This window comes from Exophiala spinifera (genome assembly GCF_000836115.1).
Source record: "Exophiala spinifera strain CBS 89968 unplaced genomic scaffold supercont1.3, whole genome shotgun sequence".
Lineage (NCBI taxonomy): Eukaryota > Fungi > Ascomycota > Eurotiomycetes > Chaetothyriales > Herpotrichiellaceae > Exophiala > Exophiala spinifera.
The window spans coordinates 2,169,939-2,197,419 of NW_015622515.1; the positions used below are offsets into that span (position 1 = coordinate 2,169,939).

General features: G+C 52.1%; 8 protein-coding genes across 8 annotated transcripts; 4 read left to right on the forward strand and 4 right to left on the reverse strand.

Annotated features, from left to right (window-relative positions):
• Window positions 1-498: 498 nt before the first annotated feature.
• PV08_04530 (uncharacterized protein) lies at window positions 499-2,215 on the reverse strand (the record flags this gene model as incomplete). Its single annotated transcript, XM_016378877.1, has 2 exons — window positions 499-791; window positions 850-2,215. The coding sequence occupies 2 exons, from the start codon at window positions 2,213-2,215 to the stop codon at window positions 499-501; spliced, it is 1,659 nt and encodes a 552-aa protein (XP_016237554.1).
• Window positions 2,216-4,189: 1,974 nt separating this feature from the next.
• On the reverse strand, window positions 4,190-7,016 carry PV08_04531 (uncharacterized protein; the record flags this gene model as incomplete). The annotated part of the gene is made up of 4 exons (XM_016378878.1): window positions 4,190-4,437; window positions 4,491-6,728; window positions 6,780-6,939; window positions 6,990-7,016. 4 exons carry the CDS (start codon window positions 7,014-7,016, stop codon window positions 4,190-4,192), a joined length of 2,673 nt encoding a protein of 890 aa, XP_016237555.1.
• A 4,133-nt stretch (window positions 7,017-11,149) lies between these two features.
• On the forward strand, window positions 11,150-11,632 carry PV08_04532 (uncharacterized protein; the record flags this gene model as incomplete). The annotated part of the gene is made up of 1 exon (XM_016378879.1): window positions 11,150-11,632. The coding sequence occupies one exon, from the start codon at window positions 11,150-11,152 to the stop codon at window positions 11,630-11,632; it is 483 nt and encodes a 160-aa protein (XP_016237556.1).
• Window positions 11,633-12,653: 1,021 nt separating this feature from the next.
• PV08_04533 (uncharacterized protein) lies at window positions 12,654-17,198 on the forward strand (the record flags this gene model as incomplete). The annotated part of the gene is made up of 1 exon (XM_016378880.1): window positions 12,654-17,198. One exon carries the CDS (start codon window positions 12,654-12,656, stop codon window positions 17,196-17,198), a length of 4,545 nt encoding a protein of 1,514 aa, XP_016237557.1.
• Window positions 17,199-18,498: 1,300 nt separating this feature from the next.
• PV08_04534 (uncharacterized protein) lies at window positions 18,499-19,977 on the forward strand (the record flags this gene model as incomplete). Its single annotated transcript, XM_016378881.1, has 1 exon — window positions 18,499-19,977. The coding sequence occupies one exon, from the start codon at window positions 18,499-18,501 to the stop codon at window positions 19,975-19,977; it is 1,479 nt and encodes a 492-aa protein (XP_016237558.1).
• Window positions 19,978-20,516: 539 nt separating this feature from the next.
• Window positions 20,517-22,203, forward strand: PV08_04535 (uncharacterized protein; the record flags this gene model as incomplete). The annotated part of the gene is made up of 5 exons (XM_016378882.1): window positions 20,517-20,664; window positions 20,733-20,843; window positions 20,902-21,563; window positions 21,612-21,671; window positions 21,760-22,203. 5 exons carry the CDS (start codon window positions 20,517-20,519, stop codon window positions 22,201-22,203), a joined length of 1,425 nt encoding a protein of 474 aa, XP_016237559.1.
• A 991-nt stretch (window positions 22,204-23,194) lies between these two features.
• On the reverse strand, window positions 23,195-23,494 carry PV08_04536 (uncharacterized protein; the record flags this gene model as incomplete). Its single annotated transcript, XM_016378883.1, has 1 exon — window positions 23,195-23,494. One exon carries the CDS (start codon window positions 23,492-23,494, stop codon window positions 23,195-23,197), a length of 300 nt encoding a protein of 99 aa, XP_016237560.1.
• Window positions 23,495-24,329: 835 nt separating this feature from the next.
• Window positions 24,330-27,116, reverse strand: PV08_04537 (uncharacterized protein; the record flags this gene model as incomplete). The annotated part of the gene is made up of 1 exon (XM_016378884.1): window positions 24,330-27,116. One exon carries the CDS (start codon window positions 27,114-27,116, stop codon window positions 24,330-24,332), a length of 2,787 nt encoding a protein of 928 aa, XP_016237561.1.
• Window positions 27,117-27,481: the final 365 nt, after the last annotated feature.

A 27,481-nucleotide genomic window follows, 5' to 3' on the forward strand; every position in this document is an offset into this window, starting at 1 on the left:
CTGACCAAAATGCCTCCAGAAGATACCTAGAGAAGCAGGAAAAGAAATCCACAAATGAAATGGTCTTTGTGTCCGTGAGTGAATTCGACGCAAGAATGGAAATGCCGACTGTGATGGAATGAGGCTTGAAAAAGTCCTCGGTGCACGTGATGCGCCACAGTCCGGGGAAACGGCGCCGAGCAAAGTCTCGCCGAATGTGGTACCTGCGTCAATAGCGTGATGAATTAGGTAATCCAGCCCGGCGTCTACATGTATCTGTGTAGGTAGGTAGTTATCTGTCGTATTGACTGCACAAAGTTGCAATGGTGGTGAGATCGTCTCGTCGCTAATATGTCCTACCTGTAGGTATGCTCTTCATAATCCTGTAAACGCTCAAGGTATGTGCACTGTTCCCACCCACCACCAGATCATCATCTAAGACTCTATCATCTCAACTTGCTTTCAAGATAAAACCGCCGTACAACAGTTGAGTACCTAGGTATGCAGCTGCTTCTGTCACTACTTCCTCTTTCCAGCGCAATTAAACAATGATAGAAAACCTGACGCGGCTCCATTGTTGCTCGTGGTAGACTTTGAAGCTGGTTTCTTCGACATTTCATCCTTCTCATTAAAGTCAATGGCGCTCAAGTCGTTCTTGTTCTCCTCAAGCCATTGCATGTCATGACGTACGTCTATTCCCAAGCCCGCTCCTGCACTGGTTCCAGGTCTCTGTAACCATTGCTTCAGGTCTTGAGTGGTCGACTCACTTGCTTTGTTGGCTTGCATTTTGCTCCACGCCGTAAATAGGTGATCTATTCAGACATTAGCCATCGTATTTTTCATTCTTTAGACTGTTCTTTCGAAACGTACCATATTCAGCGACTACTTTTCGCAATTCTCTCAGAACGCGCATCTTCTGTGACGAATTGTCGCCAGAGTTATCCGGTGTTGTAGGGTCTTCTAACTTGGCCAGCTCCTTCTCGAGTTGTGATATCTCATCTTGCAAGCACCGCAAAAGTTTGACATGGACATTGTCGAACCGCCTGAACACCAACATATTTTTCTCCGTCATGAAAGATGCCGTTTCCGATTTCTCGGTGGCCCGCAAGAAAGGTTCACTGGGCAAAGCGGGCGTTGAGTTTTGCGAGGCATTGTTGTCCCGAGTAGGTGGACGCCAGGCTTCGGGTGGTAACTGTGGCAGCGGGGTAGTGGGTGCTGGAGTTGGCATCTGAGCATCATATATGGCTGACCTCGTCGTTGCGCGTGAGTCGGTGGATTTTCTTGGCTTGCGCACCGACTGAGGTTTCGATGGAATCTCTGCATCGTCGGAAGTCGAGTTACGCGGAGACCGGAGCGAAATGTTGGACGGGTGAGAGTGTAAAGCACGTAGACGACGTTCGGAGGCGGACGATTTCATGGGATGGAGTTTCGGCACGCTTTCTGGCTGCTGCGGAGGAGGTGGTAGATCAGCCGGTACGAGTCTCGGGGACGGAGGAGCCTGAGATAGCGGTGTCGACGGAGTGGTGGTGGGTATGGTAGGGCCCAATCGTGGAGAGTCTTGAGGCGTTTGGGGCAGGCTCGCCGCGAACGATGGTCGCGCAACGGTAGAGACAGAAGCCACTGGCTTACGGTTGTATTTTGACGTCGGCGGGAGCACTACAGTCTTTCGGCCTGAAGGCGTTGATGGTCTCGTCCCTGTTTGACCATCATGTTGCCCTGGACGTGCGAATGGCCGCTCTTCGGCTACACTCAGACTCTCCTCCGTACTCCGTGCGCTCGTGACATCCCCTACAGGCGTATCTCTGCCCACTGAAATCTTCTCTTCTGTTGACCTCGACCCAAGCGAAGTCTTCCGGCGATGGTTTCCCCCCGCATCGCCCTGGGCCTGGTCCACTAAGCTGGAGAGTGAGGGCAGTGGCTCAACGTTATCACTGGGACTTTGTGATGTGGAATCCGATGCTGTGCTCTCAGGAGCGAGCGAGCTTTTGGAGTAGTTGTGTGACAGAGGTGGTCGAGGTTTCGGCGAGGTGGTTTGCGATTGAATCGGAAACAGAGAAAACGAGGCAGAGGGGCTAAAGGGCAAGACTTCTTTCTCTACCGATGGTGAGGGTGGTTTGTACTGTGCACCATCTAACACTGGAATCCAGTTGGGATCATGTATGTCGGGTCCTGGCGCGGGATTCAAATAGGAGCGCCTGCCCGTGGGCAATTCGATTGGTGCTATGACCGCAGCCATCGTGGTAATCGCAGACTCTGAGATGGCATGCAAAGAGGTCTTCCAGTGGTTTGCTCACGGAGGGAGAGGTGTAAACGTAAAAACCTGGGGCTCGCGTGCGGTGAACATGCGTGTTGGTAGAGTGTATGGATACTGGGTTGCTCACCTTATTTTGGAAGCGTTGACGAAGACCCAGAATCACTCAGCTTTTAGGCGAGGGAAGGGGAATCTCCCATCAACGGCCCATAGCATGCATAAGTGTTGTGACACCATGCCAGTTTGGCCATGGCTCAAGGTGAAGGAGTTTGAATGGACCCATGTCGACGGGATCAAGCGCAAAGCCACGGGGCGGAAACAGAGCAGTAGTCAGGAACACAGACGATCACCCTAGGACTAATAAGCCCTGCTAGCCCAGTTGGGCTTACTGTGCTAGGCTTCAAGGAACGGCGTGCGAGATGAGGTTGAGGAAGATCCAAGGGTCAAAGCTCACCATTGATAAACATGGCCTAGTAGGTGGGAGTTATTGTTGATAGCGCGGTGAAAGGAGCGGAAATGGGAGCTCCGAGGCACCGTTCAGGGCTCCTCTCTGTTCTCAAGTTCGTATACGGCACGAATACTTGTACGTCCAACCCATTGTAGGTTCTCGTACTGATGCGCTGGTGATACCAACCCTAAACAGGGGGAGACGCCAACATGGGCAGTCTTACAAACATAACAGGGTACTCGGTCCAGCATCCGAACAAAGTACTGTCCTTTAATTAATAGGGACGAGCAGGATTGAGGGTCGCGAAGAACACCTTTGAGCCAAGTTGTCAAGAGGAACCTTGTTGTTGTTGTTATTCTTGTCGTCGTCATCCCTTTTGTACTAGGGATGGCCAAAGCCTGTCGATCCTGTCACATCAATGTCTGTCATATGTCAAACATTCAAGCCCAAAAGCCTCAAGATGGCACGTCCTAGATTGAGATTGACAGCTCAACCTTATTACTCTATAACAAGTGGCGATTCACTAACTTGGGTCCGGATATTATTTGACTGGTAAATTGTAGATTGACCCTGCTCCACGGTCAACAACAGTAAATCCCTCCACTAAAGTCTAGGCGTAGTAGGCCGGTTAAGTGAAGCCTGGTGAGCCCACTAGCCGACTTCCAAGTCAGCGACCGCTTTGTCTATGCAGAACTAGAGATATTAGCTCGATGCATCCCTATCGTATAATGTGTGTAGGGCCCCTCTCGGCCTGGTGAGCCCGAGTTCCCTAGTATGGAATGGGTGTCTCTCAAAGGACCCCAAGGCTCCGGGCTTGCAATTTCACGCAATCTCTCCCGCGACCCCGAAGGATTTGATGGATTGAGGCTCTCAAAATTATTTAATTGCCAGCTCATGTGAGGATGCATGTGTACAATAAGCCAAGCCGAATGTGCCTTTGTCTGTTGTGCCAATACAAAATAGTACCTAAGTTCTATCACCACACAACACTTCTCCGTACCTAGCTGTTGGTCCTCATATCTGACAACCCTTTGATCTACTACTAATCCAACATCCTGGCGCCTGAAGGACAACCTCTGCAAAGCGGTTTTTGGTTCATCCATATTTACCGTTCCATTTCAATGGTCTGGGTCGTCCTCCGTCCGTCTAAAAACCAAAATGGGTATCCACAGAAGTCGTTTGTATTGTCGTCAAACCATGTGTGTCGTTTGCAGTAGCAAGTTGACCACCAAAAATTCATGCAATCCCGATATGTTCCAGTGACGAGAGTCCGGGTACCGCCTTTGAAAATCCCAAGTCCCAACACCGAGCTGTGTACAGCAAACACACTTGTAGGGGTGGGATACTGCTACAAGCGTAAAATCAAATCAACCTTGTCTCGCTATTCGCCGAATGAAAAACATTTCGATAGTGACACAAATCCACATCAATCGAGGAACGCGCAACCATCACACTCAATGATCTCGCCGCATTGGCATCAAGGAGAGGTCCCAAACCACTGTCATACAGGTTTATCGGGTCTGGCCTTGGTGGGTCTTGGCCTTGTCTTCGTCTGCGGAAGTAGAGGTGCTGGTGGCCGTCTGTACGGAATTTCGGCTGCTCGACGAGGCACTCGACGAATCTTGGTTAAGGCCAATTAGTTTCTCTATGGCAAGAACCTGCTTGCCGTAGCTTGTTTTACGGAGCTTGTCCAGATTCTCCCTCATGTCTGCAACGAGATTTGCGAGTGCCTCGCCTTGAAGTCGGTCATATACTTTTTCTGTTTTTTGGTTAGGATCCAAAGCACTTGTGACATTTGATGCATTAACTTACGCAGCACATAATTAGCATATTGGTCCTTCATGAGTTGCAGCACTGGGGTGATCCCCTGCTCGTCTGGCGCGGTCAATTTGTGAAGAATCTGCTGCCGCTGGTCTTCATCGGCGAATTCGATACTCTTTTCCACAATGTTGCTGGCGTATTTGTGCTTTGAAAACGTCAAAACTGACCGAAGTACTATGTCTATGGCGAATCGCCGATCCCGAGGTTCCCCATTCTGGATGATATGCTGCACAACGTAGTTGCCATAATTGTCGGTGATGAGCGGGACGATGTGCTCAAGCAGCTCGTCAAGAATGACCCTCTTCACCTCTGGCTCGCAATGTTCCAGCATGCGCTGTACAACCCGACATCCGTACTGATGAGTCGACATCTTCGCAGTCCGACCTTTGAAAGCATCAACGATGAATTGGATGTGCTCGCCCGGGATGCGTTCAATGGCCTTTTGTATGACATGGTTTCCGTTCTGATTTTCAACCACTTCAAGAACCTGATGGTTGGGCCCATCGAGTTCTTTCACCAGGCTCGCTTGTTGGTCGGTCAAGACATGTTCGAATGCCTTCTGGACAACCCGGCATCCATACATTTGCTGCGATAAATGCAGTACATGGCCTTTCATCTGATTGGCCAATACTTTCTTCTGGGATTGATTGCCGTGCTCGAACATCTTCTGGATCACATAGTTCCCAAAGACATCGGTCATCAACTGGAGCAAATTGGGTTGGATCTCCTTGAAGATTTGCTCCTTCTCGTCGCTGTTGGCCGTCTCCAGCTTCTGTTGGATAAACCGGGACCCGTGTTGATCACCACTGAACTCTACCACATAATTGTAAATGTCCTTCAGTTCGAATCGCTTATTGGTTTTACTGTTTAGGCGGAATTCCTCAAGCAAGGGGCTCCGCACTGTTTGGCTTTGCTCCAGGTCTCGGCTAGGAACGCGGGTTGCCTGCGGATAATGGAGCATGGCTGGATGCCCAGGCAATATGTACGAGTTTGTAAGAGGCGTCATGCGCATAGCCTGCATGGAGCCGTGCGATTCGTAGTGGTACCCGTTACAGAGTTGGTGCTGCATCGAGACTGGGAGGAACAATCTCTCTTCGAAGGGACACTGGTCGATGCTAGTAAGTTTCCGTTCCGTCAACGAGTAGTCGTAACCAGACGTGCGGCTGGAGACGCCACTAGCCGGCGTGCTTCGCATCGATAGTGGTCCGGTTGGAGATGTGCCCCTTTGTGAGCTATATGTACTGTGGCTATTGCTTCGGTATTCGCTGGCCAGAGGCGAGAGAGTACCACGACCAGTATACGATAGCCCGCCATAGTGAGGGACAGCCTGAGGATTTAACCTGGATCCGAGAAATGCATTTCCTGTGGCTATGTGGAGTTGTCGATCAACGCCACTGAGACCTTCCAACACCTGTGTCGGAGCTTGCGCCATCGCAGCTTGACCATCAGATTGATGTCGAGGAACGCCTAGGGATGAACGGCGGCCAGGTAGTGCATCCGTGGCATTCTGCATTCTGCCGAGATTCATTGCTTGAATAGATTGCAGGGCTTGCTCAAGTTCTCGAGTAGTCGCGGGGTAGGGGTGTTCGATGTGTGCATTAAGAAAGGCACGACCCGTGGGTCCATGTCGTGGTGAGATATTCCCATATCTTGAAGGCGCGAGGGCTGGCTGTTCTGATGGGCGACCAGCTCCATAACTGATTGGCATTGCAAATGGTTGAGCATTGACAGGACTTGCCGAAGATCCATTTAAGCTGCGCTCTAGGTAACGGTCATTATCGTCCAGTGATGCAAAAATGCCGTTATTGTAATTGGCGACATTGGTATTCTGGAGCTGGCTATCGAAGGGGCCTCTGCTGAAAGATACCGTCCTGGTGGGGGATTGTACGAAACGAGCGCTCTCTGTGACCGCACGCTGATTCTGACTGGGTCGACGTCGCGACAAAGGCTCATCCTCCACGTCAGGAGCGCTTCCCTCGAATAAACTCGACCCTTCCAACTCTCCATTATTTTCGTCGGGTGTGAAACTGAGTCCTTGCTGCAGTCTCTCCCTCGTGGGTGATAGCGGCTGTGCTCGGTGCCTAGAGCTGTAGCCGTTGTTGGTGGGTGCTGAGTTCCAGGGAAGTCGAGACTGCACAGGTTCTTCATTGTCTAGCTTAGAACCCATCGAGACGATCGCTGCGCGGCTGGGTCCGAAGCCCGAAGATGAGCCTTGCTGAGCCGGGGATGCTAATCTAGTGTCAGCGCATGACAATTTGCAGGCATGTTGTGTCTCTGTACGTCTTGTCACCTGCTCATCATCGTAGAGAGACCTTCCAGTTGCCCATATACGACTTGTAGAACCCCATGCTTTCTTCCCCCGATCGAATTCGGTCCCAACAGCCAACGAAGGTCTTGAGGAGGATGCTCGATCTGAAGCAGAAACGCGACCGTTGCGTATCTAGTGCTCTGTCAGCCCCAAGTTCCGGCATATATCTCAGCACAACTCACAGTTTCCAAGGAAGTACCGCTTTCCATGGTGGCTTCGGAGTGTAGCGCCGCGCACAGAACAAATGACTGAAGTGATGAGGCGGATATTCAGAATGTAAACAATGTGCAGTCACTCGGCGGTAACGTCAGTGCCTCGAAGGAGAACAAGGCCTAACTGTAACCGACGGAGAAAACCACTCTTTATATGGACTATACAAGAGATTAGTGACTCAGATGTGGAAGCGGTACAAACTCAAAGCCCACCGGCCAAGATCTAGACGTGCTACTCACCAATATTCTGAAGATATTTCGATGAAAAATGTACATCAAGCCTGATTAATAGAGGCAAATGTAGGTGCAAGAGAGAAGAAAGGAAAGTCGAGAAAATCAAACAGAGGAAGGAGTAATGAGGGCGACGCAAGGTTCGGTAGAGTCATGTACCCCTTCGTTTGCCAGCAAAGCTCATGGTACACTTTTCAGCAGGCAGCCGCAGAGCGAATAGAAGGCATGGCCCTAGACGGAAGTGGCTTTGGACGGATAGCGACAGCAGGGGAAAGCAAGGACTGAGGAACATCTGCCTGCAGACATGCGCCTCGACCACGAAGTGCGCATGGAGCAAGGGATGAGAAAGGAATGGATATCTGGGAAGGGTGGAATGCTGCGTTCGCCGGTTTTGTGCAAGGCAAGGCGCAAATCTGGCGGGCGTTGGTGGATCGTGGTGCGGTGAGGGAGAGTCTGGCAGTCGTTCGAGTGGAGCCGGATGGGAGCACCATCAAACCGCTCTGAGAGGTCGGTTACACGAGAAGGACGAGACGGAGGGGGGAAAGGGTGGATGAATCGGGACCAAACCGAAGCCCAGATGATATATCAGAAAAAAAGACACAATAGCGGTGGTGGTGTAGGGAAAAAGACGATGATGATGCGCAGGCAGAAAGCCCATCAGCGTCAAACCCCAGATCGACCAGGCGAAGTGGGCTGCAGTGGAGTTGGGAGCGTGAGTTTCAAGAGGGGGACTTTTGGGCGTGAAAGGGCACTAACTCGGCTTGCCTTAGGGCCTAAGGCTGGTCAGCGTCGAGGTTTCTGAGGGCTACCAGCCTAGCGAGCCTACTGTACAAGCATGCCAGCCCACCAGGTTAGAGTCGCAGCCTAACAGGGCCACTGGACCCATGAGGCTTCCGAAAGAAGGGTGCGTCCGGAAGTACCCAGCGGCCATTCGAACGACCGCGGATAGGCCAAGGCGCCCCGAAAGAGAATGGCCAAAGAGAAGCCGTGGCAGTGTTTCAGCCCAAACTCATTTTCCAAGATCCGATTTCTCCTTGCGCCGTGACCATCCGTGTGGCTTGCTTGCATCTCGAACTTTGCCGTTCCCTTCTTTCGCGTGATATTGGACTTGCATTAGGACTATCGCTTCTGCAAGACTGGCATCGTGGGACGGGTATCGTTGATTCCAAACATGTTTCTCAAGAGGCTGACTCAGACTATAACGCCCAGAGGGAATGCGCTCATTTCGTACCCGTAGCCTGTAAGGGCCCTAGAAGTTGGGCATTGGGCTGCGACCATGTGCTGCTGACAACGAAGAGCCACTAGCGACTCGTAGGCGAGTTGTCCGAAAGATGGAAACGAAGGGCCGCCTGGTCGGTGACAGAGCCAATGTTGGAGCAGGGAACGCCGACTGAAATCGCCCATGCGCCTTTGGCTCGTTCCAGTCCTACTATTCGATCAACTCTCACGGAGAAACTCGATCCTGAGTTCTCAGTCTTGACGTGGGTAAGCAGGGCACTGATGGACCGACAGCACACAAAAAGCTGTGGTCCGTTTCCAATCCTCGAGGTGGAGGTTCCAAGTTCCGAGTGGGCGTCTTTTCTCACATGCACAACAAGTGCATTCTGTCTTTCAACAGTGTGCCGTCACAACGGAAATCCATGAAACACGCCGTACGGAGTACCAGCGACTCGCCTCCGTATTCAGACTTCGGATAGCCTCCGGAGAGCCAGAGCCTCTCCCATCGTGATCGAGTTCTGAGATGTGTGGGAAGACTTGGGCGTTTTTGAGGCCTCAACATTTCCTGATTTCGGGAGTTAGACAGAGTTCATTTCTACACATCGATTCCATGCTTTGACTTTGTATAAACAAGCCACCTTTCTCGCTACGACATCCCAATTATATCTGGGTAGCTTTGTTGACTCTGAGGGGTCGAAACCCTTGAGAATCACGTTCGCCAAAATCAGGCTCGTCCGTGTCCTGGACATCCTCAGAGCCGAGCTTCTTCCAGTCTGATCACATTATATAATGGATGATTAGATGTCGCCGATCATACGGAGTATCTCCCACGACATCCAAAGGCTACAGTCCTGTAACTACGAGTCATCACATTTTTACTAAATATCAAGTTGGCAAGAGTCTTAGGAAATACACATGTGCACATACTGTGCACACATTACGGAGTCCGAGATACAGCTTTTGAGGCGCTGCAACTATGATACTGACACTCTGACGGGTCTGTCGTGTCAGAATCTTTACATAATATACTCCGTGTTGGTGACCTCGACATGTCGCCCGAATGACTGCCAGCCCGACATGCGACGCCCAGGACTGGCGAGCATTTCCATCGGCCACGAAGGCTTCGAACATACTCCGTATAGAGTAAGGGTTCTGTGCGAATTGATCAAGGAAAGCGATGACTAGGTCGCATTGCCACGAACCCTGAACCTGGCTGGCCAGACCGCTACTCTACGGCTAGAGAGAAAGCATCCCTCGTTTTCCCAGGCATGCTTCCCGGAGTCATTATTGCTTTTGATTTGCACATGCCTACTTCGAAGCCCGTGCTCCGAGCGGCAAGAGCCTTTCTATTATGATCCCGCCTTCTTCGATCCAGCCCTGCGGGGATCCCAACGCTTCCAACGCTTTCTTGCCCGTCGTGCTTAGCTGTGAGTGTGGTTGGCCGTAGGAGGCACTGCTGTACATGAGTGACTTAGGATCCGATGCAGCCCAAGCACAGAGACTGAGAGAGTACCTTTTCCGCTGTCCCCTTTTACTTTCGCCGGAGGTACTAGATGCCTAGGTCCTGATGTTTAGGCACTGCGGTTCCCTAATCAAACTCTTGACTAGTAAGTACTACGGAGGAGTGCTTTCGGCTGTGGCCATCTCTATTTCTACTGATAGTGTTCAGAACTCCGTATCGGTAGTCCGTAGCCTAAATGTATTGTATTTGTTTAGATTGTTTGTTGTTTTTCCTCCAAGCACGGAGAAAGAAGAAGCGTTCAAGCTCCGACTTACCGACGCTGCATGGGGGACGCGTAGAAGTCTCAGTAGATAGACTGGGTGCTACAGGGCTCTCATTGGCAGGAAAAGGCGCCCCGTGAAATTGCACTCCGTGATTGGCATTGGAGGCCCACCGACAGAGAAGCCGCATGGGCGCCAGTGCCTCTAAAAGTAGGGTGGGAGGCCTGGGTGGGTTCGAACCTCTGGGCCTTGGGCGCTGACAGCAGCCACTGGCCAGATCGGAATGGCAGGTCTCACAGCATCCATCGTGGTGCTGCCCCCTGGGTTGCCGCCAGAGTGTTTGTTGAACCCTCCGCTTCACCAGTTTCAAACTTCTCCTCTGAGGAGATCTTGGGAGGTTCTACAATTGTTGCTCTCATCACGGCTCCCTTTCGCCTTCTCCCTCTTACGCAACTTCCGTCCATCTCACCCATCGCCTTCTACATCTCTGGCAGTGTTCAGCTTCACTCCTTTGCTGGACTCTCGCCGTCCGTTCATTCTCCTCCAGCCACCAGCCACACATCGACCCGCCTGGAGCCTATCGCTGTGGTTCGCAAGCTCGTTGCTCGGACTGGGTGCAGCAAGACGGTGCATTTGGACGCGCATCCGTAGCTTCGCCAGCCCCCTTCCTACCAGCGCAAGGGGACCTTCGAGCCTTTGAGACCCCAGCATCGATTCGAGGGTTCTAGACGGGCCAACCGCACTGCATCGCTGGTCGCTGAATCCAACTCCGATCACCGACCGGCCCTCACATCAGCCTCATCCTTTAAATCTATATTCGTTTGCGCGATCTCTAGGTTTGCGTCAAAAGCCACGACTTCTGCTGGGAGGCAGTCATGGATTCAACAAAGTTTTCCCATACTCATGTTCGTCGCGATTCTTCAGATGCGTTCGACGACGACCGGCCTTCTTCAGCCACCATGGGCCACCTTCTCTTCGTCTTTTTTACTCTTCTCTTGCTGGCGTCGCTGTGCTCGCTAGCTCTATTCGTCATACGCCGTAAACGACTCGCAAAAAACCAAAGCATGCTGCCGACCTACCACCAGCCCGCCTCGCACCATCGCTCTCCATCGGTCAGCAACTTCAACACGGGCAAGAACGAATCGATCTTTGTCTACGATGAAAAGATGAACCTCATCCACAACTCATCTCCAAGTTCCGCCTCCGCTGTGCCAGAGATCCACATCACATTCCCAGACGAAGAGGGCAATGCCGGAGCCGTGCAGAAAGGCCGTGTCGTTGTTGTTCACATTACAGACTCTGGCAGTGTGGGCATGGAACCTGTAACCCAAGAAAGACTTCCACCTTACCAGCAGGAAGATCCAACCCGCTTTCAGTCGCTCGACCTCGAGAGGATAGGCGGACTAAAAGAAAAGGAGTCGTCAGATACACGATGGTCATGATCGTTTATTCTTTTTGCTTCTGCCAACGGCAGGGAGAAGATGCGGAGCTTTTTCCTTCGCGACACTTTGGCTTCTTGAATCAACTTAAATTGGAATGACGGCACATTGCTTACTACCTCATTGTAAATGGTTGCCAGTCAACTGGCGTCTTCGGGATGTCTCATGGAGCGCCACTCCACTATGGATTGTGGTAGCTTTCTAATTATGGCAGGCTTGTTTTATAGAGCCCTTTACGGGCTGGATTTGGTACATATTGTATAGTAAAAAGGTGTACATGCATCATCTTGAGCTGGTTCTTCAAGCCATCCATACCGAAGATCAACAGCTGTTCTTACTGTACGTTGCTTCCTTTTCGAGGGATAACATACAGGACGGTCTACGACGTGAAGTAGTTCTGCTCTCAGAAACCGAGCTCCTGACTTCTGCTTCCCTAGTGGACAAGACAGTACTGGGCGGAGGGGACGTTGTGTCACTCCCATTTACTCCTCTCATCGCTCAATACCTCCTCTCCTTCACACAGCACAACACTTCCGGACCTCATTCATCGTCATCGATAAGATATCCTTAAAGCATTCTCCTTTTCCACCTAATGATTTGACCGATTGGTCGACCTACACGTGTCATCCTAAACAGCAAAACCCGGTTTCCCAGGTAGGCACTGCTGACTTGGCTCTCTGCTTGGCCTGGACGTCGCTACGAGGAGCGAGACCCCACACCAAATCTGGCAGGCTGGCAGCTTTCAAGGACCAAACGCGTCAACAAGCCGCGAGCCAATCGTTGCAAATCTCCCTGGTCGAGTCCGCCTTTTCAGTGTTGATTGACAACACAACCCTGGCTGAACTCAACGGCTGCCTTCTTCATTCAATTCAGATTTCATATTTCACTACAGTCCTGAAGCTTATGTTTACCGTGCATTTGGTCCTGCCCAATCGAGGGGCGAGATGATTACGACAGCCGACAACAAACGTCCTTAAGCTGAAGACACTTCCTGCGCTCTTTTCTTTGAGCAAACATCACAGTCATGGCCACTGCGGTGATGGCTGGTCCCGATGAGGGCCTTCACAGTAGTCTTCACGCGTCAGTGAGAGACATGTCCGATCCTTTTGTTGACGACGACAATCCGCGGCAATCCAGTCATTCTCACCGCTATTCCAGTCTCGTCGACCCTGACTCGATCACCTTGGGCGCAGCTACATCGCCTTCCCAGGTCAAAAGAAGTATTATCGCGCATCTTGCAGAGACAGAGCGCCGTCTGCACGACGCGCAGAAGCTTGGAGAATCACTGTTACTGCAACAGTCGGAGCTCAACGACAAGCTGCGTGAGGTGGAGGAGCACCAGGAAGATGCCGAGATATCTCCAGAACTGCGGAAACAGCTTGCCGACTTGGAAAGAGAACACAACGATGTTGGCAAAGAAATTGCGCGAGCTCTATTAGGCCCAAAGTCGAGGGCTGTCAGCGGAGAAGAAAAGCTAGGCGTTGAGCAGTCTACATTTACGAGCCAGGCGACTGCATCGCCCACGAAAGTTACAGCTCCAAGCCGACGACAACGCAACCAGCCGAGCAATCGCGCTGGCGATTTGCAATTTGCGGCAGATATTTCCACTTCGCTTCTAGCGCAAGTGAGAAGCCTACAGAGCGCAGTGGCTGAACGGGATGATCTTTTGAAGCAGGCCAATGCTGACAGAGATCGATTAGAGCAAGAAGCCCAATTATATGTGCAGCGTTTACGAGCCCAGGATGAAAGTGAGCAAAAGTACAAAGATGAGAATTGGAATCTGGAAACCCAGACGCACGAGTTGTTGGCGGCAGCTCGCGAAGCTGCTGACCGAGAAAAGAGACTAAACACAAGTCTCGCCGCTGCGGTAGCGGAGAAGAGTAGACTTCAGAGTGAGATGGACGAGATTAGGGTTGCACACGAAAAGCTGACCGATGAACACACTACGGCAAAGAAAGCTTACGATTCCGAATTGCACACACTCAAGCGTGGCATGGACGTCGGAGAAGGCGAGAGAGCTGCCTTACAAAACAAAGTTGATGAGTTGACTGCGCAAAACCATGAGCTGGCGCGAGCAGTTGCGGCACGCTTACGAGGACAGCATCCTGATGCAGAGGCTTCCGCAGGTCGAGCTTACGATGAAGAATTCCAAGACCTGGAGTCCCCGGAACATTCGCCCCCTGCTTCTCCCACAAAAGCAACCCCACGGCATGGCGGGCTGGAGTCGGAGACACTTCGCAGCTCGTTACATCATGCTCATAGGATGATCCAGAACCTCAAGAACAATATTCATAGGGAAAAGACAGAAAAGATCGAGCTCAAGCGTATGCTACAAGATGCCCGAGATGAACTAGAGCAGCGTCGAGGCGACGTATCCCTCGGTAGCGGCAATAAACGACAAAAGACAAAGTCGGATACTTTCAAAAAACCAGCTCGGCCCGATATGCTAGGAGGGAGTCGGAGGGCTCGAACTGATATTGAGCTCGAAGACGACGATTGGGAGGATAACACAGTTGACTCGCCTACTAAATCGCACACTCAGGGGCAGTTAGCAGTACCAGTTGCTGCCGGAAGTCACACCACTGATCTGAGTGATGCATATCAGACCGCAAACGAGACCGAAGGTGCTTTTGAAACTGCAGATGAGCGACACGCCACAGAGAGCGAAGACTTCCAGACTGGTGCCGAAAGCCTTGCTGGTGATAGCACAGATGACCTCACCGAAACTGAAGATACTGCGGCTCAACTGCGGCGGAAAGGCATATCCCGGACAAATAGGCCATCTCTCGCCTTCAAACCTGCTGGGGACCGGCAATCATACATGAGCACCGCCTCTACTTCAGCTGGTGAAGATGAAGACGAACTCAAAACGCCAGTCCTGAGTCAGCCGCAAAAGTTCCGGCTCAAAAACGGCCGGACTTCATTCGCTAGACAGTCGAGAGTCCCCCCGGATGGCACTCCCACAACCGTGTACTCGGAAAGCGCACAGCAGGACTCGCCAGCTACGATCGGTAGTGAGCGAAGCGTGCCTGGCGCTGAGCGTAGTCTTTTCGCAGAGCTAGGTGGTATGGATGACAGCTCCAACTTTGGTACCCCCGGCAGAGCTAGCATTGCCTCAGCAGCCTCAACCCCTGGTGTCCCTGCCTATACCCCCAGCAAGCAACCAGCACCGCAACCGGAACCGGTTAGCCTTGTCAAGGCGGCAATGGTCGACTGTGCAACGATGACTGATCCCTGGAAGCCAGACCAAGCTTGGCCTACGAGCATTGTCGAGTTTGATGATGTCGACGGATCTCATACACCGTTCCACGAGCAATCACTCTCCCCGATTGCTTCCCAGTTTCCGCTACCTCCAACTGTGCCAGTATCACCCATCAAAAACATCGACAATGGCACCCAATACACCCCACAGAGAACGCTGCAAGAAAGCCCGATCAGGAATACTGCATTCATCACTCCTCCCAAGACCGTATGGGATGAAGCACAAAGCCCCCAGCAAGGGGAACCCGTCGCTGAACTCATGCCCCAGCCCCTGGCCCTGGAACGCCTCAACTATTCTGGTCTATTGATGCTGGACACCATGCCAGTAACGCCCGAGAAAGCGACCGCAATTGCGGCTTCGTTGCCTGAACCGCTGACACTTTCAAGCATTTACGCTCAAGTCACTGAGCCTGTGCGAACCCCCCAGAAGAAACGGGCCCCTGGTGTAACGGCTTCCACCCAAGTCGAAGACTCTCCGAGCAGGCCTCATACTACTGAAAAGGTGGCAGCGTCAGGACTACTCGCTTCAGCAGCTGCTGCTTTGGGCCTGTCTAAAGCAAAGAACGACCGTGCGCCGTTGATTGCCGAGGACGAGACAAGCGAACAAACAGGCACTGCTTCAGAGATGCCGGCGAATATGCCCTTGAGGGATGTCTCTGGTAATAGCATTCCGGTCAAGCATGTCCTTGCCGGCAAATCTGACTATGTACAAGAGCAGCCGGAGTCTCCTTCAACCATCAGTCAGGATCAAGGCTCCCAGACGCTTCTTACCGCACAACAGATCGAAGAAGCTTTGCGAACGCAGCTTACTTTGCCGTTGCCATTGCCAGAGGGCCAAAAGCAAGTGGAGTCTGTCACTAGTCCACTCGGCCCTGTCACACCGGCTGAGGCTCTTGACCGGCAGGAAGTTGACATTCCCGGTGAAATCGTGCCTGGCATACCCATTGGCCAGGCAATTCCTCTTCCCTCGCCCACGAAGAGGCCATCAAGTTCAATGAGCCGCCGTTTGTCCAACAGCCATCCACCCCTTCCTCCCGACCACAAAGCCGCCATTGCTAAAGCTGCGAGTCGAGTCAGTTCTCCGACTCGAGAACTCAACGCTGCGCCCCATGTACCAACTGTCATGGGTCCGCCCGCCCTTCCAGCCTCAGCTATGCGGCGCCCACGCACTCCAGGAGACTCTGTACGATCTCCCAGTCGTGACGGCACTGCCCATCGCACATCTAACGTCGGCCGTCACCAACGAGGCACCGTAACTTCGCAGTTGTCACATCGGTCGTCTGTCTCCTCGTTCGCATCTGAGTTGGATGAGCGTTTCAACATCCATCCCGCCGGACAGATGTCTGCTCATGGGTTCGGCACAGACCCCAGGATAATCCAAGCCATTACACAAACCATGATAGGAGAGTTTTTGTGGAAATACACTCGCAAGGCTGGAAGAGCCGAGATGTCGGAAACAAGGCATAGGCGGTACTTCTGGGTACACCCGTATACCAAGACTCTGTACTGGTCGGATCAGGACCCCCAAACTGCGGGCAGGAACGAGCTCAAAGCAAAGAGCGTGCTCATTGAAAGCGTTAAAGTTATACCTGATGACAATCCTATGCCCCCTGGACTCCATCGGAAGAGTCTTGAAATCATCACCCCTGGCCGGCGTGTGAGGTTTACTGCGAGCACTGGACAGAGACACGAGACATGGTTCAACGCATTGAATTATCTGCTTCTTCGTGGTGATGATGCTAGTGGCGGGACTTACCAAGCCGGCGGATCGGAGATCACCCGGGACGACGTTGACGAATTCAATGTCAATGCTGGCGGATATGGAGCTACACTGGTCCCAACTACCAGCCGTATGAGTTTGTCAAGCTACAATTCTCGAACCACTCGAGGCACCAGTGCCAACCGAGCCTCCACTACCCAAAGACCAGCCCTGGGTATCGCTACGACTGGTGCAACACGTCCGTCGCACGGGCCTACCAACGATACAACCACCCGACAAAGCCGTGTCGAGCAGTCTCAAGAAACCAATACAGAGCGTGCAGGCCGTGCTAGCAGTGTCAGTCGATTCTCACGTATGATCGGATCTGTTACGGGAAAGACTCGGGGGATAAGTGAGGCAGCAAACCGGGTTTCCGGAGCACGAAGTGAAGCTGGTAGCATCTACGACGCCAGTTTGGTGAGTGATGGGCGCAAAGACTCTGCAGAGGAGCTTCGCCGAGAGATGTTGAGGCAAGAACAAGTCGGATTTGGTGGACTGGAGAATGTCCGGGCATGCTGTGACGGTATGTACAGAACGGTGAATTTTTGAGCTCGTAACATGACTAATGTGGCTGTTTAGGCAAACATGACGTCTCGACACTGAGTCATAGTCATCGACACGGCACACCTTATGGCCACGGACACCGATCTTTGAGTATGAGTTTCCGCGGCTCTGCTAGGCGAGGAGGCACGACTTCAACGCCCGGCACAGCAGCTGCTACGCCAACCAGAGCAACGGCTGCGACAGCTGGGCCTTAGAACTTGTGTCAAGACTAGGAGAGAAGGCATGGGCGTTGAGATTAGGAGTGGTGGTTGTTGAGATGCCGTTGCAAAGGAGTGGCGGCACCAGCTTTTGGATATGTCATCTGAAAAAACGTCGTTAATGCATAATGATTAGTACATGGCAGGCACGTTGTGTTGATTCCAAGTCTATCGCGATGAAATAGATGAGTGGCATGTATGTGGTTAATGACTTTTCTTTTCTTTAAATGTCGAAGAGAGTTGGCGTGCTTCTGGGACATGGTATTTTGAATCTTTCAATGTTTGCAGCCGAGAGAGATGTTTGAGTGAGTGGTCGAGGAGATCGTCGGGCTCCAAAATAATGACCTGTTTTCTATTATAAAAATAAGGAAGTACTTTTTTTTCTTTTTAGATCACTCGCGAGACAGTGGTATGAGGGGGACCATTCTCGTATCGATATGCGAAAGGGCTCCAGGGTAGTTAGGTAGCTAGGAGGTATACAATAGGTACGCCGTACCGACTGTCTATAGACTGTAGTTGGTGAGGCTCGGGTTCATCCACTTCACCCATCCCCACAACAAGGCTTCCATGAGCTTATTTAAATGCTTGTTCGCATATGAAGGTAGGTATATAACTGACATCGGGCTCGGTCACCCATACATTTGCCATGGTTAGCTGGAGTGTAGTAGCGAAAGGCCGTCACACGAACTGATCAGTATACCAGGTATGTAAGGTACTTCACTAAGTTAGTGCCGCAACTGATCCCGATCCCAAGTTACCTTTACTGTAATAGAGGTGCCTACCTTAGCAAAGAGCCATCCGGGCTGGGCTGACTTCCCGAACACTGCCGGGGCCTCACTCAGCCACGGTTCACGTCATTCTCGAGAGACGGCGACGCGTATACTTCTCTATGTTTTTCCAAGTTCGAAAACAAGAAATCGCCTGTTGTGAAATGGTCCGTCTAAATTATACGAGGGGCCAAGGCATCACTCTCAACATCTCTATATGTATCAATTAATACCTGGCTTTCTTACCTTGTGCACCTAAACTCTCACTTTTTCTGCTTCAACTGCCGTAGACTCTCCTTGTACAAGAGCGACTCTCCCACCATGGCAGACGAAGACTACCATCCTCCTCCAGTCCCACCGCTGTCTCATCCCATCCAACAACCAGCGGAATATCCTCCACCTCCGCCTATGCCACCACGGCCAAACAACATGTCTCACACGGGCGCCGCTGACTTTCACACGTCAACGCAATACCCATCAGTGCCACAAATCAACGAACCTCCACCACCGCCACTGCCTCAGCGACATGGGAACTACGACACCGAAGCACAGATTTATCAACAACCGCCGCCACCATCGTATAGTCCAGCCGACGACGCGGGGCAGCATTCATTCCAGGCAGCCCCCCCTCAGTTTCTGCCACCACCTCAACGCATCAAACAGACATTCTCTGCTGACGATGACCCTTCCAACCCGATCCACTACATCCGGGATCCGCACAAGCTAATAGGCTACCTTGTGCCTTTCCCCAAGCCCAAGATCAACAGCGTGACGCCAGAATCTATACCGTCGCGCTTCATGATCTACACGCCTCCGCCGCCTCCACTCCAGAAACCAACCGAAGGCACAAAGGAAGGCAAACTCCACAAGGTTCAACGAAAATGGCAGGAAGAAGTTCGCTCCGCAAAGACCAGCACCGCCAAAACGGCGTCGTGGAAGGGCCTCAAGTCCAAAGCGACAAAGGGGATCGACTGGGCCATGAGCAAGACCACGTCGTCGAACCTGGACTTTCTGGGCCGCGTTTCTCCCGCCCATTCAGATGATGAGCGCAGTGACGCCGAGGGAGCAGAGACCCACAAGACAATCGGCGTCGAGGAGATGATCATGATCTACCCTCCGACCATGGGGCTCAGTGAGACGGCGATGCGCGAGGAATTCGTCAACACGATGCTGCGTACCAAGAGCAAGGCGCAGCGCGATACCATTATCGCTACAGGTTTGATGCCCGTGACATATGGAATCGACATCCTCGCCACCTTCATCTGGCCGTTTGGCGGATTGGGTGAGATCGACACGGTGTGGGCATATTCAAGTTTCCGTGGGGCCAAGACAGCGAGGAGTGTGACGAAACGTCTTTCGAGTACAGCCTCGACCCCGTCAGACGGAAGCCACGGCAAGGAGAGCGAGGGTCAACAGCAGAGCGGAAAAGACCATTTGCGGCTCACGTTCAGAGACAGTGGCAGGATCGAGGTCCTGAAGCGATACCTCGAAAGCGAGTGTCACAAGGTGGACAGCAAGCTGTTTCCCGAGTACAAGACGGGCCCTACGGAGAGTGATGTGCTCGAGGCAATTGGTTGGACACCGGCAGGGAGAGGCAGACAGAGGGCGGCAAGTCCTGGAGCAGATGGGGAAAAGGAAGCGCCACAGATTGAGATGGAGGATAGAAACTGGGAGGACGAACGGTGGGAAATGGAGGAGGTCAAGGATGATTTGAGAAATACCTTCCGCAAAGCAGCGAGGGAGTGGAGGAAATGGTGTCTCCTGCTGGAAAAGAATCCGGAAAAGGCGATGAAGAAGTGAAGTTTTTTTTTAATAGGAGCGGGCTCCATCAACGGGCTCCATCAGCGGTATTGAGCGGTTAGTTAGGTATGCATTGGCCATCACCGAGATAGACTCATTTGTTTAAGGTCGAAGGGGTCGAGGTTCGTATGATTAGATTCTACTTTACTCTTCAACGCGCTGTCCTGTTCGTGATCGTGGCGGGTGTGCTTTGGGTCAATTTCTACCGCCCCTACCAAAGCAGCGCCTAGAGTCATTGAGAAGGGAGGGTTGTTGAGTGGTTGAAAGCATTGTCATTGTCTGATTTCTGTAAGGCCAAGAACCCCCCTTTCTAGGTCTGTTCAGCCTTGTACCTCAGGAAAAAGTGGTCGACCGTAGAACGGTGGAGTACAAGACCGCTTGTCCGTCCGCGTGTCACTCCGCTTTGGGGGGGACAGATTTACTTGACGGAGAAAGCAAGTTGGAGAGACTGCGCGGCTCGTACTGCAATTACCTACCTGCGAGACATGCTTCCGTAAAGTCCTTTGCACGTTTTTTTGTTCAGCGTCGTCTTTTTCGAAATGCGGCTACTCAAGTCGCTCTCCCTTCTTTTGGTGGCTTGTGTCGGGGTGGTCTCCGCGAAGAGCGCCGTGGGTAACAGAGTGCTGGTTGTGCTGGAAGACCAGGCGCTGAAGGGACTATATTCCAAGTTCTGGGCCGATCTGGAAGGTATGTCTGCACATTTGGCGCCGTCCGATGGGACCTCGAACGATGCTGACGAGACGGTGGTCGTATAGCGCGCGACTTTCAATTGACCTTTGAATCCCCGAGGAAGGACGATGTCTCGCTCTTTCGGCACGGACAGTTGGCTTACGAGCATATCCTTCTGACACCGCCAAAGTCCAAAGGTGGGAACGAACGTCGGGATGGACACGCGGATATGAACACTGACTTACCTTTCGACAGGGTACGGACCGGCCTTGACACCGAAAATCCTCCTCGACTATGTCAACGCGGGTGGAAACGTTCTCCTTGGACTGTCTTCCGAATCTGGAACCCCTTCTGCGATTTCAGCCCTGCTTCTCGAGTTCGACATCTCCCTCCCTACCGACAAGACCTCGGTCGTCGTCGACCACTTCAACTACGACACTGTGTCCGCGGCAGAAAAGCATGATGTTTTACTACTCAACCGTCCGGGTCCATTGAGGTCCGATACGGTCAACTTCTTCGGCGGTGATGGAGTCCTGGCTGTTCCGAGAGCAGTAGGACAAACATTGGGGAACACAAGTCCTCTGATTGCGCCGATTCTGAAGGCACCAGCGACTGCCTACGCATACAACCCGAAAGAAGCGGCCGAGAGCCTAGAGGACCCATTCGCGACCGGTTCGCAACTATCACTGATAACAGCCATGCAGGCTCGTAACTCTGCTCGCTTTGTTGTGCTCGGGTCGCTGGAAATGCTACAAGACAAGTGGTTCGACGCTTCTGTCAAGTCGTCGTCGTCGTCTGGCAAGAACGTCAAGACGGTCAATCAGGAATTCGCGCGGCAATTGACCGAATGGGCGTTCCAGGAGGTGGGTGTGTTGAAGGTCCTGAGCGTGCAACACCAGGAGATCTTCTCGAGCAAGGTTACAGCCCCCGGCACTGGCGACACATGCCCTGCGCCTTCCACCGAGACAGAAATTACGGGCTACGGAGACTCCAATCCTGAAATCTACAGGATCAAAAATGACGTGGTACGTATAACACGGTGTCTATTTCGTGGTGTTTTCCAGGAGCTCTTTCCGCTGACGATTGCCTCTTTTTCTTTTCTTTTTGCAACAGAGATATTCGATCGAGATTTCCCAATACGCCCGGGATCACTGGGAGCCGTTTACCGTTCCGGCAAACGACGATCTCCAGCTGGAGTTCTCGATGCTCTCGCCGTTCCACCGGATTCCTCTTTCGCCTACGGCGACCACTCTGAATAGCACCGTGTTCAGCACGACCTTTACGACGCCTGACCAGCACGGCATTTTCGCCTTCAAAGTCAACTACAAGCGGCCTTTCCTGACTCCGATCGAGGAGAAGAACCAAGTCACGGTGCGCCACTTTGCACATGACGAGTGGCCGCGATCTTGGGCCATCTCGGGCGCGTGGCCTTGGATCGGAGGTCTGTGGAGCGTCATTGTCGGATTCATCTGTTTCACAGTCCTCTGGTTGTACTGTGAACCTCCCAAGGAGGAGCTTGAGAGGAGACGGAGATTGAGTGTGAGCTCGTCAAAATGAGTTGAGCTGAGCCGAGCCGAACCGAACCGAGCTGGCTTTTGATGTGCACAACAAAACGTGAAGTGTTCAAGGGGTTAGATCGTTGGGGAAGAAAATGTACTTATATAAAAAGTATTGATCAAAAAGAAGAACGGATATAGACCCTTTCCTGGTTATGCTACGCTTGCCTCTCTTTTCTTTCTGCACACTTTTTGATACAAATATGCTCTGACATCTAGGGAACTGACACTCTCCCCCTTCTGTTCGGACTTCCCACCCCATCGTCTCGAGTCAAAGAGACCGGCAGTTGACGTCAAAGATGCGTCCTTTTGTCCGCTGCCCGGTTGATGAGAGCACATATCTTGCTCAAGGGGAATTCAAAGTCTGAACCTGCGGTCTCCTTTGCTTGCTCTGTTCTACTGTTACAATTTTGATTCTGTCGCCTCCACAGCGCGGATCGGAGCAGGTCCTGTGATGCCGTGTTCCGTGGTTCCCTTTCCCCAATCGTCCGAATGATTCGGTAGTGCCATCTTTGGTGAGGGTGCCGGGTTCGATGTGTTGCTTGTCCCTCGACCGTTCTAACGCGAGCATCGGCCAGCAGCCATTCAATCCCGATTGCTCGGCGGGGCGAGGCACCTCACGCGGGCAAAATGCAGCTTTGTCTCGTCCTGCTCCTCTGGCTGCTCCGGCTGGTTTCACGAGCATCTGCAGGAGCCATTACACCTTGGAAAAAGTCCGCTGGTTGAGCTAGTCCGAAGACCACGTCACACCACACCATATAATGCGCATGACAGCTCGACAGCTCAGCTTGTTGTGCATGCGGTCTCCGTGTCCCGTCGTGCTCATGTGTTCACAGCAAAGTAAACCCCCCCTCCCCCCCAAGGAATGTTCGTATATATTGATCACTTCTTTTTATGCTCGTTCTTGCTTTCTTCGTCCCGTCCCGTCCCGTCTCGTTTCGGTCCTTGTGTTGTTTTTCTTCTCGGGGAACTTTGGAAGGAAGAAAAAAACATCACAACCCTCTCGTCTTGCTCGGGTCGAATCCCAAGCCTTCAACCTCGCCTCTCGACTCCTTACTCATTCCCTCGACGACATCGAACGCCGGCTTGCCTCCGTACAGCTGCGGTGCAGACTTGCCCTCGCTTTCCAGGCCCTGCATCGAGATGGGCGCGTTGCCCCGGAACCGTTTCCTCATATCGACCAGGCCGCGGCGACATTCACCGAAACCCTTCTTGAGTTGCTGGCACTGCTCCGGGAGCGTCTCGAGGAGGGGGGACGAGAGGCATTCGACGGGTTTGTGGCGGTCCACCATTATGCAGTCGGACTTTTGGAGGCATGCGGCTAGTGCGGCGCCTGGAGATCAAATACAATACATGTATACCGTCAGGATAGGCCGTTTTGTTTTCAGGTTCATTTGCAACGAAAATGCAGTGACCAGGAGCCAGGAACTCGCAGTGGAACTGGGAGTTGGAGAGGGAGAGGGAGAGAGGGAGAGGGAGAGAGGGAGAGGGAGAGAGAGAGAGAGAGAGAGAGCATGGATGGGACGGGACGAGAAAACATACGGATATCTTTACATGAGGACGGCATCTTGTCCCTTTTGTCCCTTCGTGGTTCTGGTGAAAGCGCACTTTGCAACTTCACAAGTGGTCTTGTTTGAGGGATGCTACGAGCACAAGCAAACAAAATACTACAATATCTATCGCTGCATTTCCGCAGTTGGAGAGAGCTCCGGCGAAATTGCCGCATCGAGTGACCCGACTCTGCGATCGGCATCGCATGGTTCCAGCCTCGTGTTGCAGGCAAGGCTGCGCTAAGACTTCAGGTACCTGGACAGAGGATATCTCACTCAGCCACTGAAGAGGACAGAGTTCACAAATGCAGTTTTCGCTTCATTTGTCAAGCAGATCATGTTCATCAAATACTCATACAATGAATCTAAGGAGGAAATATTACCTCGTGTCATCGCCCTCGCTCCTCTCCAGCTCACACCTTGATCCAGATCAGTCTGTGTCTGATATCTATTTTGACCTGAAATCCCATTCCGTGCCCATGTGAATACAAAGAAAGAAAAACCATGCTGAATCAACGTCCTGGTCACATTAAACCAGCAGTTGCCGGTGCCGAGTAAATCTGAACTTCAGGTCACTTCAAGCTATAGGTTGCAGAAATCGCTCCTTCAGCAACTCGTTCGCACCAGGCCTCTTCTCGTGGTCCGCCTCAAAAGTCTGGCCCAAGAACATCTTCGCGTCTTCGCTCGCACTCTCAGGGATTGTAGGCTTCTCGTTGTTGCTCCCGACGGCAAACAGTGTTTGCAGTGTTGTCATACTGGGGAATGGCCTGGCGCCAGTGAACATCTCGACTATCAAGCAGCCAACAGACCAAATGTCAGACTTGATCGACTGTCCAGATTGCCTGACGACTTCCGGCGCCATCCAGAAAACACTACCTTGCAGGGAGGTTCTGGTTCCAGGGACCGAATTCATTCCATTAAAGTTCGTTTTCTTGGACACACCAAAATCCGAAATCTTGACAGCACCACGGTTGTCGACGAGAATATTGGCACCCTTGATATCACGATGAATGATATTCCGCGCATGCAGGTATGACAATCCTTCGAGAATTTGGCGAGTAAAATTGCGGATCAAGGGTTCTTGGAAGGTGTTGTACTGTTTGAGCATTCCCGCAATCGATCCACCAGGGACATACTCTAGGAAAATGTTCAGGTGTTCTTCATCCGACGACGTGCCAAGGTATTGTACGATGTGAGGATGGCGAAGTCCTTGCAACAGGTTGATTTCCTGCTTGAGCGCAGCAATCATGGATGTCTTCTTCTTGTCGCTTTCAGTTCCTTTGGCCACATTCGGTAGTTCGACTTGTTTGACAGCCATGAGCTCTCCAGTGACAGCGTGCAAGGCAAGATATACACTACCAAACGAGCCCTCGCCGATAAGATCACCCTTCATCCAGTTGTGCTTGTCGAAACTATTGCCTTTGAGGAAGGAAGTTAGAGCTTGATCCTCCTCCTCGCCATCCTCGGCAACAATGACGGACAAGCGCTCATTCATGACTTCGGAGCCGAGAGTCCCAGATCCATCATCAATGAAACTGCTCCTGACCAGCTCGCCTCCGAGGGCGGTGTCAGACCCACTATCGAATGAAACATAAGATTTGCGATTTGGCTCTAAGGGCGATTCCTCTTGCAAAGGATGTAGTGTCGAGGATGCAATCGAATCTCGGAAAGATGACATGGGTAGGTTGTACCTGGTCGACAATACCGACAAAGGTCGTGTTACGGGAGTTCTGGGTTGCCCTGGAGTCTGAGCTAGCCAAGATTCAGCGATGCTGGGAATGCTCGGTACTGGAGGGGCATCTTTTAGGCTGGAAGCATAGCTGACATTGCTCATGACACTCAACCGACTTGCGGCGCGGCTCATGCGCTGCGAACGACGAACCGACATGCGCATAGTCTTTTCAATGTCTTCGCGTTGATGAGCAGGGAAGTAGGTTGTCAGTTCTTGAACAATCATTTCGCTTGGAGGTCTGGCGCCGAAAAATGACCGTAGTTTGGTGTTTTGACTGCTTGTGTTGCGGTGATGCTGTTGTGCCTCTTGACGCTCGTAATCATCAGCAGTGGCCATGATGTTGCGGTTCCTGTCGGTTGTCGTGACTGGGGATATTGGAGTCTGAATGTGATGCCACGACTCGCCGGTAAGCTTCTGAAGCTTGATCTGGTTTCGCATATTGTTCGACTGAAGGGCATTATTGTGCAGGATCTGTTGTTCATCATTCGCAATCTTGGCTGCTTTGCGTAGCTCATCAAGGTCCGGGGGCCCATCATTGATCTTTCGCAAGATTAACCTGTTTCTCTCAGTCCGATTCGAGTCGCTACATATCTTCATCAGCTCCGAGTCGGGGATGCGGCGACAAGCAGAGGGATCCGGATCAAGACCAGTCAGCAGATAGAAGCAGTAGTTCCGAAAGTGAGTCTCCGGGAGAAGCAGCTTCTTCAGCACAGTCGACGTCACGTCGTCGGGAGTTTTGCAGTACTTGATGTTGACGACCTTCGTTTGTCCACCATTATGAATTATTTTTATGACGGGAGAGCCTATCGGCAAACCACCGGCAGTGAGACCATCGATACTAGAGTTTTGCCTCAGGTGATTTGATCTGGTAGGTACAGTAGCAACCTGCGGTGAGTTCTCGGGTCGTTTTCCAGATGTGGAACTAGCAGAACCTGGCTGACTGAAGTAGCCACTAGCCTGAGCTCTGCTACTATCCATCGGGCTTCCCGCAAAACGGTGTGCTCGCAAACCTGCGCTGTGTATATCGGCCAGTGGTGAACTTGGGCGTGAGCCAACCTTGAAGCCTGTGCTTGCAGAGTTGAAGTTTTGCAACGCCGAAGCATCGATCTGACGAGAGAATCTCTTGGTGCTCCCCGTTTGCGACCTTGAGGCATGGGTTCGAGGCGAATCGGACGACGAAGGTGTGCCTACCAACCCATCGAGAATGGCCAGAGAATCCCGGTTTCTTCTCGTGCGTAATAACGAAGACCTGTTCCGAAGCTGTTTGATCGCGACATTGATGCGTACTCGATCGCCGATTTTCTTGATGCCTATTTCAGACAACATCTTCTGGTCACATTCTAGAAGGCTTTCCCCTGTGAAATTGTTCGCTTGAAAGAGCGATTCGTATTGCCCACATCGGATAGTGTGTAGCCATTCCCCCACCTTCTTCTCATCCCATGCTCTTATGGAATCCAGCCCGTCATAGACATCGGAGAATTCGGAGTCGGTAGGGGAGGTGAACAATCCATCCTGAAGCGCCAGCGAGGACATTTGTGTTCTTTGTGCGGCTTCAGAGAAGTTTCGCACAGGAATCTGCTGAGTAGTGGTTGGGATAGTCGGGACCGTGTATGGCGGTTTGGAAGCCAACATTATCACAGTTGTCTTCTGATGCCCGCTGGAGAAATTGTGATACCGTCGTCCCTATATCAGCAAGACCGCATCTCGCAGCGAGCACCGCAGGCCGACAACGGACAAAGAACAGGAACAAGCTCGTAATTCGTGGACGCGGTTCGTGATATTTGTGTCGAGCACAGGACTTTTCTAATGCCGAGACTCTCAGGAACCCTTCACGGTTGAGGTTGAGCGTGGAAGCGGCTGCAGCTGCGTCAGGACACGCAGATGATAAGACTGGAAACCTGGAAGTCGTCAGGTGAGCCAGAGGCGTGCCAGTGCGAGGTCTTGCTGGATGATTGCTGTGTCACTGGCGGAGGGAACGCTTGCATCATCCTCTCTGC